This window comes from Sycon ciliatum, chromosome 11, assembly GCF_964019385.1.
Source record: "Sycon ciliatum chromosome 11, ocSycCili1.1, whole genome shotgun sequence".
Lineage (NCBI taxonomy): Eukaryota > Metazoa > Porifera > Calcarea > Leucosolenida > Sycettidae > Sycon > Sycon ciliatum.
Genome location: NC_088653.1, coordinates 12,483,392 through 12,498,775, shown reverse-complemented (window position 1 = coordinate 12,498,775; position 15,384 = coordinate 12,483,392). Strand labels below are relative to the sequence as shown.

General features: G+C 53.5%; 1 protein-coding gene across 1 annotated transcript; it reads right to left on the bottom strand.

Moving 5' to 3' along the window:
- Positions 1-211: 211 nt before the first annotated feature.
- On the bottom strand, positions 212-4,396 carry LOC135827100 (uncharacterized protein K02A2.6-like). The gene has a single exon (XM_065339622.1). The coding sequence runs from the start codon at positions 4,394-4,396 to the stop codon at positions 212-214; it is 4,185 nt and encodes a 1,394-aa protein (XP_065195694.1).
- Positions 4,397-15,384: the final 10,988 nt, after the last annotated feature.

The following is a 15,384-nucleotide window of genomic DNA, read 5'->3' as shown; positions in this document are numbered from 1 at the left end:
AGAAGGGATCCATTACAGAGTTCTAAAAGCACTAGTCTGTCCGAGGGAGTATTCTAGTATAGTGCATTGTACATGTATATCCTCTCCTCTTACAAAGAAAAGACCTAAGGGTGTACAGAGGACACACAGGCACATGCAAGCCATTAGAAAAGAGAACGAGCAAGAGAGGGAGAGACAGAAGAGTGGAGTATTTTGTTTGGAGAGACCAAAGTTAGAAGCGATCGGGAGCGTGAACGACACGGCCGCGAGCCGTGACATACTTATCAGGCTGGTCTTGAGCTGGAGGGGTCGATGGCAAGTTGGGAACTGCAGGACACGGCGGAGTAGAAGGTTGACTGGCTGGGGGATCAGGATCGGTAGTAGCGGCAGAGTGACCAGCAGGCGGCAACTGTTGCGGCGTTGGCATTGGGACAATATGCCGCCGGTTGCGTCTGAACTGGCCCGATGGGGTTGCTACGATGTAGGAGCGCAAGGCTGGTTGGCTCATCACGTGGCCAGACTCTTCACGATCAGGTAGATATACAGGCTGTTGTGGACACAGAGACGGCAGTGTCCGGGCTGCATGGCGACTGGCATGGTTGGTGCTTTGGCGATCCTTTAAGCGCTGATCCGCGGCACGCAGGTCGCTCTGATCGACTGGATGCGACTGTCGCTGTGTTGGAGAGAGAGGTAAGAGTGACTGCAGCTGGCGGTTCATCAGAAGCTGGGCTGGACTCTTACCATTCTCCAAGGGAGTGTTGCGGTACGCGAGTAGTGCGAGGTGCCAATCAGTGCCCTGACGGAACAGACTTTTGACCGTGCGAACAGCACGCTCGGCCATGCCATTGGCTTGCGGATAGAGAGGGCTACTGGTGACGTGGCGGAAGCCATAGGTGGATGCAAACTGGGCAAATTCAGCACTGGTGAATTGCGGTCCGTTGTCGGTCGTTAGAGAGTCAGGGATGCCATGGCGAGCGAACAGTGACTTGAAATGGCTGACTGTACGAGCTGTGGAGAGCGAGGGCATGTCGAGGACCTCGATGAACCGAGAGTAGTAGTCGATGACGAGGAGGTGGTTGCGACCGTCGATGGTGAAGAAGTCTGCGGCCAGATGTTGCCAAGGAAACTCTGGGAGTGGAGTTGAGAGAAGAGGCTCGGGTGGCTGAGAGCGGTGTCGACTGCATTCTTCACATGTTTGGACAAGAGTAGCTATGTCCGACGAGAGCGATGGCCACCATACGGAAGTGCGAGCCAGGCGTCGGCACTTGGTGATGCCTTGATGACCCTGGTGAAGGCGAGCCAGGATTTCTTGCTGGTGAGCGGGAGGTATGTAGAGACGCTGATCATACAGAATCAAGCCGTCGTCCGTGAGGCTGAAATGTGCGCTGTGCTCTATAAGAAACTGCACTACGGGAGGAGCATCGCTAGGAGCAGGCCAGCCGTGCTGCAGGTACTCGATGATGTGAGCACAGCTATCGTCGTCGCTTTGCCATGCTGAAACCTCTTCCAGGCGTTGCGCAGTGGCAGGCAGAGCCTCAGTGACGTACGACACCATAGCAGCGGTCTCAGCCTCCAGTGTGGCAGTGGCGTCGGCATCTGTGCTGCGCAGAGGAGCTCGAGACAGAGCGTCGGCAATTGCGAGTTGTTTGCCAGGAGTGTGGATAATACTGTAATCGAATCGAAGTAGCCGTAGACGAAACCGGAGGACCCGCGGAGGGAGGTCGTCAAGAGCACGGGTACCTAGCAGAGGGATGAGTGGCTTGTGGTCCGTCTCAATGGTGAATGGCATGCCGAGGAGGTAGTGTGAGAGCCGGTCGCAGGCCCACGTTGCAGCCAGAGCCTCCTTCTCGATTTGCGAATAGCGTGTTTCCGCTGGTGTGAGAGAGCGAGACAAATAAGCTACAGGACGGACGGACGCGTCGGGCTGGCGTTGTAGAAGCACTGCACCCAGGCCAAAGGAAGATGCATCAGCAGATACTGTGGTGTGGTAGTTGGGAGAGTACTTGGCCAGGACGGGCTCGTTACTCAGTGACGTCTTGATGCGGTCGAACGCGGCACACTGCTCAGCACCCCACTGCCACGGGGTGCCTTTGACGAGGAGAGACCTGAGAGGTTGCGTGATGGAGGCCAAGTCCGGAATGAACTTGCCTAGGTGGTTGGCCATGCCGAGCAGACGCCGGACGGAATGGACATCGGAGCAGGGAGAGAGCTCCTGGATTGCGTGGATCTTGTCTGGATCTGGACGGATGCCACAGCCATCAATCACGTGGCCCAGGAACTTGATCGAGGTGGCATGAAATTGACACTTCTCGCTGTTGAGCGTGACACCGGCGGATTGAAGACGGGCCAGAGCTGGTCGAAGGTTGTCGACCTCCTCCTCGAGGGTGGAGCCGAATGTGAGGACGTCGTCCATCATGCAGATGTTGCCAGGGAGGTCGCTGAGCAGATCTGACATCTGTTTCTGAAAATACTCGGGTGCCGAGGAGATGCCAAAGGGGAGCCGCGTGTAGCAGAATCTGCCGATGGGCGTGATGAAGGTGGTTAGTAGCTGCGACTCCGGCGCCAACGGAATTTGGTGAAACCCGCTGTTAGCGTCCAGCTTGGAGAATACCTTGGCATCACCGAGGCGAGCGAGGAGATGGTCCGTGGTAGGGAGAATGTGCCGTTCGCGCTTGACGGCTTTGTTGAGCCGTGTGAAGTCACCGCAGATGCGCACGCTGCCGTTTGGTTTTGGAACAACGACCATGCCGGCACACCAATCGGTCGGTTCGGACACTGGGCGAATGACGCCAGCGGCTTCCATGCGACGGAGGGCTTCAATAACCTTCGGCTCCATGGGCAGAGCAACTCGCTGAGGAGTGGAGAGCGAGTATGGAGGAGCCTCATCGCGAAGTTGAATGGTGTGGAGAGGACCGAAGGTACCTAGGCCCGAGAACAGGTCAGGAAACTCAGCGGCAACAGGAGAGCGAGAGTCTGAAGCTGAGTCACCAGAGGTAGAGGTGGTCTCCAGGACGTTAGCAGGAGCAGGCAGGATGCCGAGTGCCTCAATGGCTGGACGTCCGAGCAGTGGAAGCTTGAGGTCGCGGACCACGTACACCTGGGTGGGCACGGAGTGAGACTGAGATGAGTGAGCTGTGCGCAGGTCAGCTGTAAACCGGCCACAAACATTGAGGCTTGTGTTGTCTGGGCCCCGGAGAGTACGGTTCGATGGGGCGAGCGAGATAGGCAAGTCCAGGGACGTGAACACTGTAGCTGGTATAGCAGTGACATCTGCACCCGTGTCGACCTTCATAGTTATGGCCTTGCCGTGCAGAAGCATAGGGAGATTCCAGCCTGTGCCGTGGGTCAGGGTGCCCAGAAATGCGTCAGCAGAACTCACTGCCGAGCTAGAGGAATCACTGTGGCTGGAGAGAGAATGGACACCTGTGCCCCGCGGGGACTGATGAGTGCCCTGTCGTGCAGAAGAACCGGAGGAACCAGATGGTGGCGAAGAGCGGCACACTCGTTGAAAGTGGCCTGTCTTGCCACACCCTTTGCAGGTTACACGACTTGCAGGACATCGTGCGCGGGGATGTGACTCGTATCCGCACCAAGGACAAGAATCAGATGATGGAGTCGAGTGGCGCGAGGAGCTGGGAGCATCACGCAGCGGAGGACGATCGCGACTAGAACGCAGCCGCCCCTGATCCTGGCGGACAGCAAACAACGACTGATCAGCTGCTGCACGTACCGTCGTTTGTTGCTCCTTGATGGCAGCGCTTTGGCGAGCGTGAGCCAGCGCCTTCTCCAGCGTCATATCCGAATCCATTTGCAGGCGTTCAGAAAGACGTGCATCTGCTAACCCTGCGATCAACCGGTCCCGGAGCATCTCATCGTGCATGGCCTTGAAGTTGCACCTGTCTGCCAAGCGGTAGAGATCGTTTACGAATGCATCTAGTGACTCCGTGGGCTGTTGGGTGCGCTGATGGAAACATGCACGTTCGTACACATAATTTCTCTTCTTGCCGAAGTGGGCAGTGAAACGCTCAGTGACTGTGGTAAATTTACTCACGTCATCCTCAGGTAGATGGAAACTGTCCAGTAGGTCGTCAGCTTGCTCGCCCATCGTGTAGAGGAGGGAGTTCACCTGGACCGACTCCGGTTGGGTGTGAAGACCAGACGCCTGACGATAGCGGTTAAAACGACGCAGCCAGCGGTCCCACTGATCTGCAGCCTGGAAATTGAATGATGATGGAGGGGACACCTGTGAGAGGTGAACCATCCCCGGAAGAGAAACCTGGGCGGGCTCGGGCGCCGAAGAAGACGTAGAAGGCGCTCCACCGGAGGAGCTACCTGAACCACCATTGCTGCCTCCGCCACCGGCGGGGGAAGATCCGCGGGAAGCGGGTTGAACCGAGCTGGGGTCCGAAGAAGACATGGCTTCTGGACCGCTGCCACCATGTAGTGTTTCGTACTTTAGTCTAACCAGACCAACCAGAGAGCCAAGACATTAGTGCTAACTGTTGTACTCCGATAAGACAAAGAACCTAGAACACATGCAATCTACTAGATATATACATACTGGCTAAAGTGGGAAGGAGGAATGGAATGCTAGATCATGTAAGTGGATCATGATGATGGGAATGATAATATCGGAATGCAAGTATGCATGGGCTACATGCATCTAGTCACATGACACTACACACATGTAGACCCGTGCACACCCACAATTACACAATCGTAATAGACGCATGCACTCACCCACCCAAACGCAAACATAGACCCATGCACTCCCCCCCCCCCCCACACACACACACACATTGTATAAGTACAGTGAAACCTGTCTAAGACGACCGCTTTAGAGACCTTCAACGTGGTCTCTGTTACCAGGTGATCGCCTTATCCAGGGTTGACTGGAAAATTAATAGCATCCCTTGGTCGGATAGGGTAGGTGGTCGTCTTATCCGAGTGGTCGCCTTGACAGGTTTTACTATAGACCTATGCACCCCCCCCCCTCCATCCACACACACGCACACAAATACACTCACGCACCGCAATCCCCCCCCCCCCTTCCATCCACCCACACGCACACAAATACAATCACGCACCGCAATCCCCCCCCCCCCCCCCGCCCTCCATCCACGCACACAAATACACTCACGCACCTCAATCCCCCCCTCCCCCCCCCCCTCCATCCACACACACACGCGCACAAATACACTCACGCACCACAATCCCCCCCCCCCCCATCCACACTCACGCACCACAATCCCCCCCCCCATCCACACACACAAAATTACTCACGCACCTCAATCCCCCCCTCCCCCCCCCCCCCCTCCATCCACACATACGCACACAAATACACTCACGCACCGCAATCCCCCCCCCCCCATCCACACTCACGCACCGCAATCCCCCCCCCCCCATCCACACACACAAAATTACTCACGCACCTCAATCCCCCCCCTCCCCCCCCCCCCCCTCCATCCACACATACGCACACAAATACACTCACGCACCGCAATCCCCCCCCCCCCCTCCATCCACACACACGCACACAAATACACTCACGCACCGCAATCCCCCCCCCCCCCCCATCCACACTCACGCACCGCAATCCCCCCCCCATCCACACACACAAAATTACTCACGCACCTCAATCCCCCCCTCACCCCCCCCCCCAATACACAAACGTACACGCCCATGTCAGGGAAAGTAGTTCTTGATTGGTCCGGACCTCTCCTATTTCGTGTTTGACATGGCGGGCACACACGGTCTCCTTAGCAGTAATCACGACGTAATCATGTTCAAAAGGTTAGTCCAACCATGGCCAGACCAGCTGGACTACTGCCAGGGGTCTTGCCATTTCAGCTCCGACGTTTCAGCGCGATACATATCAGCGCCAGCACTTCAGCGGCATGACTATCAGCGCGATATAGTACAGCGCCAGCAACTTAGCGCGGTAAAGTACAGCGCCCTAAAGTACAGCGCCGTAAAGTACGGCGCCAGCGACTCCGCGCGGTAAAGTACGGCGCGGCAAAGTGCAGCGCGTTAAAGTACAGCGCGGTAAAGTACAGCGCCAGCGACTCAGATCGGTAAAGTACAGGGCGGTAAAGTGAAGCGCCAGCGACTCAGCGCGATAAAGTACAGCGCGGTAAAGTTGAGCGCCAGCGAATCCACCACACAGCTGGTTGAAGTGGCTTTTTCTGGCCAGTGAATCCCTATTTTTCATTCACTGCCCCCCCCCCCCCCCCGCACCCCACACACATACATACACCCATGCAGCCCCCCCACCCACACACACACATTCACCCTCCCCCCCCCCCCTCCCCCTCCCAACACACATACACACATTATCCAGCCGCTCAGCACAAGACAAGGCAAGACAGATATCAGGTATGATTACTCATTGTGTACTATTGACTATAAGAAAAAGCATAGCAGACTAGGCTTGGTTGTCCGGTACTCTAGTCAGCCTATTGTACCGACTAACACTCAACATACTTATATCACCAGGCAATACCGTCCGTTCCTATGCATGGCTGATGTACACAGGAGATGAGAGGACAATCAAAACCGTCTCGTAAATATAATCACCAGTTTTGAGGGCATAAAAACGGCTCGTCATGACCTGTATTAAATTCTCAAGTGAAAAATCAACCACTACAAGCCTATTGGTCCGCCATCGGCAGGAAATTAAAAAAAGAAGCAAGAAAAAGCGCACTCAACCAGGTATGGTGTTCAGTGTGTTGCTAGTGTAGATAGTTTCTGATCTCGTCATACGCGTACAAACACCTCTACATGTATGTCTTCAATACACTCCGTGTCTACTGTTGAAGATTTGGGATCGCCATAGTTACACACTGACAACAAGGGACGGACGAGGTTGGTTTGGGAAGATATGTACTACCGGTACTTGGGAAACGGATAGGGGTGACAGAGAAACGAAAGACTACATGGGTGATGGGTAGATAGAGAGGCAGTGAGCAAGAAAGAAAGAGAGTGAGAGAGAGAGAGAGAGAGAGAGAGAGAGAGAGAGAGAGAGAGAGAGAGAGAGAGAGAGAGAGAGAGAGAGAGAGAGAAAGAGAGGGCTAGATAAGGGTCTTGGGTAGCTATAGCAGATATGGGCGCGCAAGTAGCGACTCGGCCAACGAACAAAATGTGTCATACGGGGTGCAGGCCACCTTGGCAAAGGAGATATGGTGGACAAGTTGACGTACAAGACTGTACTCCAGACAATACTACATGCTGAGAGATGACTAACATGTGTTATCTATACTGTACTATGTACGTGTATGCAGTACATTCAGTGTATAGTATGTACATGTATATACATACTGTGTAGTCTGTGTGCTCCTACAGCCTACATTACACACCACCAGACTGTAGGGTAGGGCTGGCATGGTCTACATTCCACACCACCAGACTGTAGGGCAGGGCTGGCATGGTCTACATTCCACACCACCAGACTGTAGGGTAGGGCTGGCATGGTCTACATTCCACACCACCAGACTGTAGGGTAGGGCTGGCATGGTCTACATTCCACATCACCAGGCTGTAGGGTAGGGCTGGCATGGTCTACATTCCACATCACCAGACTGTAGGGTAGGGCTGGCATGGTCTACATTCCACATCACCAGACTGTAGGGTAGGGCTGGCATGGGATCAACTATCGTACACAATCCGCAGGTCACGCTCAACTTCTGCAGCCACACTAGCAAGCAGCCCGGCCAGGCGATCATTCACAAACTCTCGACGGGGCATTATAAGTGTGCGCAACTTCTCACTCCTGCGTACAGCTCTGACAAACTGCATACTCCCCTCCCCGTCATCGTTCTCAAGACAGAATACAGTGCTGTCAGTGACACCAAGACTACGGAGAAGAGGGCATGATAGCAAAATACTAGCAAGCACAGGAAGCGACTCGGAAGTGAGAGTGCCATCATCCACTGTCAGCACGTGCAATGCTTTACACAACACTATGCTTGGTGCCAGAGTGAATAGGGGCATGTCGGACAGACGAGTCAGAACTAACACGGCAAGGTGCCCGTGGTTCACTGTGATAACACGCCTGATCACTGATGCACCCACTGATGATAGCCCTGCAAACTGAAATTGCAGTGAGAACCGTGCCCGTGACACCAAGCGGGGGTACAGCATGGACAGACCTTCATCACCGACATGAAAGTCAAGCCTGGGGGCGCACAGCAGCTTGCAGTACGCCAGGATGACCAGGCATATGAGAATATTTGTGGTGATTTCCTGGCACTGAAAATGACCAATGGCCAGCCTGCTGATACGGTGACAACTAACTATTGTCGGTACCAACTGTGCGTATCCAGATGAGGACAACTGCAGTTCATCTATGTTCAGTGTGCGCAAAGTCGAACGGTTTGCGCGGATCACGTTACAGATGAGTGGCACTAGATTGTTTGTTAGTGCATTATACGAAAGGTGGACTTCCGATAATCCACGACACTGAACAAATGCCGGTGCCAGTAGCTCAAATGCTTGATCGTCTAGCCGGCAGGCGCGAAGGGAGATAGTGCCGATAGACTTGTGATGGTCTGAAATCACGGATGATAGAAGGTAGCAATCCGCCGAAGAAAGGCAAACTTGGCTAAAGTCGCAGCCATAGTGTAAGAAGGCTGCCTCTAGAGCAGGCGAGGGTGAATGTGTAGCATTGGCCACGTCACCTGTATCCGTTCCAGGCTGCGCATACACACGGCAAGCAAGTAACAGCAGTTGACGGCGAACAGGTGTGAGAATTTCGTGCACAGCCGAAACTGAATCTGATAACGAAGTAGTCATGACTGAGTTCTCTTCTTGCGAGTGCAAGGCCAATTGGTCGGAGTCAAGGGATGTGGATGGTCTGGAATGGAAATACTCAAGAAGGCGGGTTGATGCATAGGGATTGATAGGTTTCAAGGCGGTAGATAGTATTCTGATGCTAGCGCGGGGTACTTTGCGCCGCCACAGCTGCAGAAGAGCGCGTACGTAGTCCTGCAATGACGAAGCGAAAGAATGAGGAAGAACTTCTTCGATAGCCTGAGAAACACTCAGACCGTCCGCTAGTAGATCAGTGAGAAGGCAAGAAGCCAGACTCTGGACGGCTGAATCGTCAAGATGCTCGCACAGAACCTCTGTCACAAGGAGGAGATCGTCCTTGGAAGAGCGAAGGAAACAAGTCACACTTTCACATGCCTTTAGCTTGCGAATATCCTCCTCGTCCGAAACAGGCTGAGTGAGGATCGCTGCAATTAAGGCTTCCTTCGCGTCTGCAACCAGTTGTGATGCAAGCAGACACCAAAAGGTGCTCAAGTGACCAGTCAAAGCTCCAACCTGCCTCACGAGGAATGTTATGTCACTCGCATCCGGAACAGTGGCTGCAATGTACTGGGAAGCAAGGCATTCTTGAACCGAAAGATGGCTGAACTGCCATTGACCAACGCATGGATGCGACAGTGACTCGCACGCCACAAGAAGACCAAGCGAGAGACTCTCCTTCGACACCTGCTGTTCATCAAGGTCACGGTCGCTGAACACCACCTTTTTTTCAACTAGCATCAGAAATGCAAAATGACCCAACTCCAGGATCCTTTCCTTCAAGATGCGAGGAACGCACGGCCAGTCTGGATACGCTCTCTCAGTGTTCTGTCGAACGATACTCAGGATCAAAGACGTGAAGATGCCGAACAGTGACGAAGGAACAGAGCCACAAATACGGAAAACGTCGCAGGTCGACTCCGTGAAGAAAGGCGTTTGCATAATGGCCGCTAAACTCGGATCAGAATTGACGCGTTCAAGCAATTTGCTGGCCGCTTCGCACGGGAGGACATTGTTTACGTATTCGTGCACATTGTCCTTGGTGAATCCCAGCACTTCTACGCGACGGTCAAATGGGCATGAGAGAGCCAGTTTTATGACTTCTTTCGAATGGCGTGATGTAAGAATCAAGCGAACACCTTTCAATTCCTTGCCGCAAATAATGCCACGCACAAAATCGCTACAGTCGTCAAGAACCGTTTCATCTAAGCCATCGAATACGAGACAAAGACGCCGCGGGTTGGCATGGATGTAGGATGCAATTTCATTTTGCTGCTTTGGATCGACAATGCCAAGCTGCCTCATGCGTAACAGCTCAACTATATCACTTGCGTGTCGAACACTGGGTTCACGCAGCGCCAATGCACCCACAATGTCAAACTCATGCCAGATCAGACCCCTTGCCCAGTCCATAGGACCTTTCAACAAGAATATGGTCGTCTTGCCAGCGCCAGCACATGCAATAGCCAATACACGAACTGATTCGTCTTCATCAAGTTCTTCCCCGTCAAAGTCAAACATATTGGCCAGTTGCACGTGCTGCACTTTGTCCGCGACTCGCGAGAACACATGGCTCAACTTCTGCACATCGCTTTGCGAACCGAAGAAAGTTTGTTCGTTCATTGAAGCCAGTTCTTCGCGCGGTATCACAACCACATTCACAAAGATCTTATCCAGCGCTCGCCTATTCGGTTTTACACCCATCCCCTTGCCAATCTGTACTTTAGCACTTACGTAGCGCTTCTTCAGCATCTCAGCTAACCTCTTCACACCATCGGGTAACGATACCGGCGTTGCGCTTGTCCGCGGCGTCGATGAGCACGACGATGCAGGATCATCAGCTTGGCAATCCACCGAGGCAGGGGAATGATGAGCCTGGGAAGAGGAACACGACCTTGGTTCTTCTTTGGGAGATATCCCATGGCTGGATGTCCGACTCGGAGCAATATTTCCTTTGTTCTCCTCCATTTCACTGAGGTCAATCGAGTGACTAGAGAAAGGCAGCGAGCACACGACAGTCGCAAAGCCCCTAGCCCAGCAAACTCCAATAGTTTGCGGGCCAGGGAAGATTTCTGTTTAGGCTGAACACAGAATCACAGTATAAGGATAGATCTATGGCACAATGTGCGACTAGATCTCTGTTTGTCTTGGGTGATTTCCTGAACAATGACTTGACTGTTCTAATGTTTTGGTCACACTCACAGCCCTTACCAGTACTTGCCTGCTTGTCGTAGTACCTTTTGTTGAAGTAATAGTTTGGTCGGGTTGAGCCTTGGTAGACGTACTCACGTAGACCATGCATGCATGTACTGTAGTCTTGTGTTGTAGACTGTAGACATACCGCTAGTCTACTATGCAGACTGTCCCTCTGCTGCTGCCGTGCTGGGTTTTACGTGTAGATCTATGACAATCATGATGAGATCTACCAATACGGCGAACACCACGTCGTCATGGTCCAGGCGCTCATACTACTTACTAGGCACTGCCAATGCCATTGCCGGGCATTGGCAATGACTACTGCCACTAGTACTAGTACTAGTACTAGGCAGTCTGTCTGCATACTGTCCGTTCTGTGGCGAGCTAGCTGTCTTTACTGCGCCTCCCTACCTGGAGGCTGTACCTGTACTGGTCTCGCGAGCTGGACCTCTTGTCTTGGCCTCGGGTCCAGTCCAGTCCTGGCAGTAGCCGCGTACCGCCCTACCATGCCTACTCTACTGACTATGCTTCCCAAGTGGTTGTCTGCATCGCAGTCGTGCATACAATACAATCACATTGTAGAATCTACATCATGGTGTGGAGCGTCCCCGAGACGATACGGCTGTCTGCTAAATAATTAAATTAGTCTGGGAGTGGATTGCTGAGCTGAGCTGTAATAGTAACACTTGGCGTGGTGTTTGAATGAAGCGCATTTTGTCGCCTGTGGCTGTGCTCCACCAACAACTGCCACTAACTTGCTGCTAGGGGCACGTTCGATTTGTTAATCTTCGACTTTTCGAGGAGTTTCGTTTTTCTGAAGAGGTGGCCTTATTGGCCTCTTCAGAAAAACGAAGCTCCTCGAAACTCCACAACCTCATCCGATGGGAGACTCCGAGACGGTGGATTAGTTTCGAAGAGTTTGGAATAGCTACGTCAAGTAGTACGTGGAGATGGTCGATCTGATCGGACGTCATCATCGCCATGACAATTCCACTGACATACTCTAAAATGATAGAAACCGTTCTAATGGGACACTTCAACTAATCTCTTTATAAAATTTGTTTGAACCGTTGATGAAGACAATACGAACGCGCCCTAAGCCATGCCATGGTTACATGGAAACCCGACATACATGTACATGTAGACTGCACAGATAGTCTAGACTGCCCCAATGCTGGGTTTTACGTGTATCTATGTGAAGATCTACCGACAACATGTCATCGTGGTCCATGCACTGCCACTACCATTGTACCAATGACTACTGCCACTAGGCAGTCTGTCTGCACACTGTCCGTTCTGTGACGAGCTGTCTTTACTTTGCTGCCAATGCCATGGTCTCGCCACTCGGTCTGAAAATCCTGGACTCGGTCTTGGTGACTCGGGTCCAGTCCAGGCAGTGGCAGTAACCGCGTACCGCCCTACCATGCCTACTCTACTGACTATGCTTCCCGACTCAAGTGGTTACGGTCTAGTACAAATCAATACATCGCAGTGCCAGTACTAGTGCATACATGTACTAGTAGTAGTACTAGTACATGGTGTGGAGCGTCTCCGAGAGTCCCGCGCCGAGATGATACGGCTGTCTGCTCTGGGAGTGGATAGCTCATCTGTGCTGGAGTACTTCGCGGCGGGGTGTTTGAATGAAGCGCATTTTGTCTCCTGTGGCTGTGCTCCACCAACAACTGCCACTAACTTGCTGTGGCATGCGTCTAGGCCATGACCATGATGACATGGTTACATGCATACAGGCGTTAGTGTGTTTACACCTTTAGCTCTGCGCTCGCGAGTCGCAGTCTGCATCGTGAACATACATTTTTCTAGGAAGAAAAGGAGCAGAGAACTACAAGTCCGAGTTAGGCTACAAAAGTATATTATAATAATGTCCACGAAAACCGCGGCCAGTTACATGTACTTGGCAATCAGCTCATGCGATAACATTGCGCGACACTGACCAACGGTACTGACGTTCTACAACTAACTTCCAATCAGCTTTAGCACGTCTTGGATGCTCACTCCAACAGCCTTCCAACTTGGAAGGTTCTAAGCTATAGAAAATTACATAAGGAGGGGAAGATGAGCTCAACCAAGGCAAGCACGAGCTGGAAGTCTCAGCTGTGAAGGAAGTTGGCGGATGTATGACGAAGACGATACTGGCTAGACCATTGGACAATACAGTCAAACCACGATTCAAGGACGCACAGAAACATACCACACAACGACGTGTGCACCAGCTAACACCACCACCGAAGCCAATCCTCCTACTGCCCCGACACCGATATATACCCCCCCCCCCCCCCCCCCCCCAGCCAACCAACTGCAGCAGGTCCAAGGGAACCTGCCCACTAAATGGATAAGAATACAGTTCGTAAGACACTGTGGAGATTGCTTATACCGACACAACCTCACCTCTCGGGACATCTGAAGTGGACACTACGTATCTCTATGCCTGATATTAGGAAAGTACTAAAATAAATGCTATTAAAGTGACTTTCTATGTGAAGTCAGTTACACTGGGGAGTATGTACCCAGTCACGGTGCTGACAGTGCTCAACACCACGGCGGAGTATGTACCCAGTAACGGTGCTGACAGTGCTCAACACCACGGCGGAGTATGTACCCAGTCACGGTGCTGACAGTGCTCAACACCACGGCGGAGTATGTACCCAGTCACGGTGCTGACAGTGCTCAACACCACGGCGGAGTATGTACCCAGTCACGGTGCTGACAGTGCTCAACACCACGGCGGAGTATGTACCCAGTCACGATGCTGACAGTGCTCAACACCACGGCGGAGTATGTACCCAGTCACGGTGCTGACAGTGCTCAACACCACGGCGGAGTATGTACCCAGTCACGGTGCTGACAGTGCTCAACACCACGGCGGAGTATGTACCCAGTCACGGTGCTGACAGTGCTCAACACCACGGCGGAGTATGTACCCAGTCACGATGCTGACAGTGCTCAACACCACGGCGGAGTATGTACCCAGTCACGGTGCTGACAGTGCTCAACACCACGGCGGAGTATGTACCCAGTCACGGTGCTGACAGTGCTCAACACCACGGCGGAGTATGTACCCAGTCACGGTGCTGACAGTGCTCAACACCACGGCGGAGTATGCACCCAGTCACGGTGCTGACAGTGCTCAACACCACGGTGGAGTATGTACCCAGTCACGGTGCTGACAGTGCTCAACACCACGGCGGAGTATGTACCCAGTCACGGTGCTGACAGTGCTCAACACCACGGCGGAGTATGTACCCAGTCACGGTGCTGACAGTGCTCAACACCACGGCGGAGTATGTACCCAGTCACGGTGCTGACAGTGCTCAACACCACGGCGGAGTATGTACCCAGTCACGGTGCTGACAGTGCTCAACACCACGGCGGAGTATGTACCCAGTCACGGTGCTGACAGTGCTCAACACCACGGCGGAGTATGTACCCAGTCACGATGCTGACAGTGCTCAACACCACGGCGGAGTATGTACCCAGTCACGGTGCTGACAGTGCTCAACACCACGGCGGAGTATGTACCCAGTCACGGTGCTGACAGTGCTCAACACCACGGCGGAGTATGTACCCAGTCACGGTGCTGACAGTGCTCAACACCACGGCGGAGTATGCACCCAGTCACGGTGCTGACAGTGCTCAACACCACGGTGGAGTATGTACCCAGTCACGGTGCTGACAGTGCTCAACACCACGGCGGAGTATGTACCCAGTCACGGTGCTGACAGTGCTCAACACCACGGCGGAGTATGTACCCAGTCACGGTGCTGACAGTGCTCAACACCACGGCGGAGTATGTACCCAGTCACGGTGCTGACAGTGCTCAACACCACGGCGGAGTATGTACCCAGTCACGGTGCTGACAGTGCTCAGCACCACGGCGGAGTATGCACCCAGTCACGATGCTGACAGTGCTCAACACCACGGCGGAGTATGTACCCAGTCACGGTGCTGACAGTGCTCAACACCACGGCGGAGTATGTACCCAGTCACGGTGCTGACAGTGCTCAACACCACGGCGGAGTATGTACCCAGTCACGGTGCTGACAGTGCTCAACACCACGGCGGAGTATGCACCCAGTCACGGTGCTGACAGTGCTCAACACCACGGCGGAGTATGTACCCAGTCACGGTGCTGACAGTGCTCAACACCACGGCGGAGTATGTACCCAGTCACGGTGCTGACAGTGCTCAACACCACGGCGGAGTATGTACCCAGTCACGGTGCTGACAGTGCTCAACACCACGGCGGAGTATGTACCCAGTCACGGTGCTGACAGTGCTCAACACCACGGCGGAGTATGTACCCAGTCACGGTGCTGACAGTGCTCAACACCACGGCGGAGTATGTACCCAGTCACGGTGCTGACAGTGCTCAACACCACGGCGGAG

Coding starts and splice junctions, on each gene's coding strand:
- LOC135827100 (XM_065339622.1), bottom strand. CDS start 4,396: ATGTCTTCTTCGGACCCCAGCTCGGTTCAACCCGCTTCCCGCGGATCT.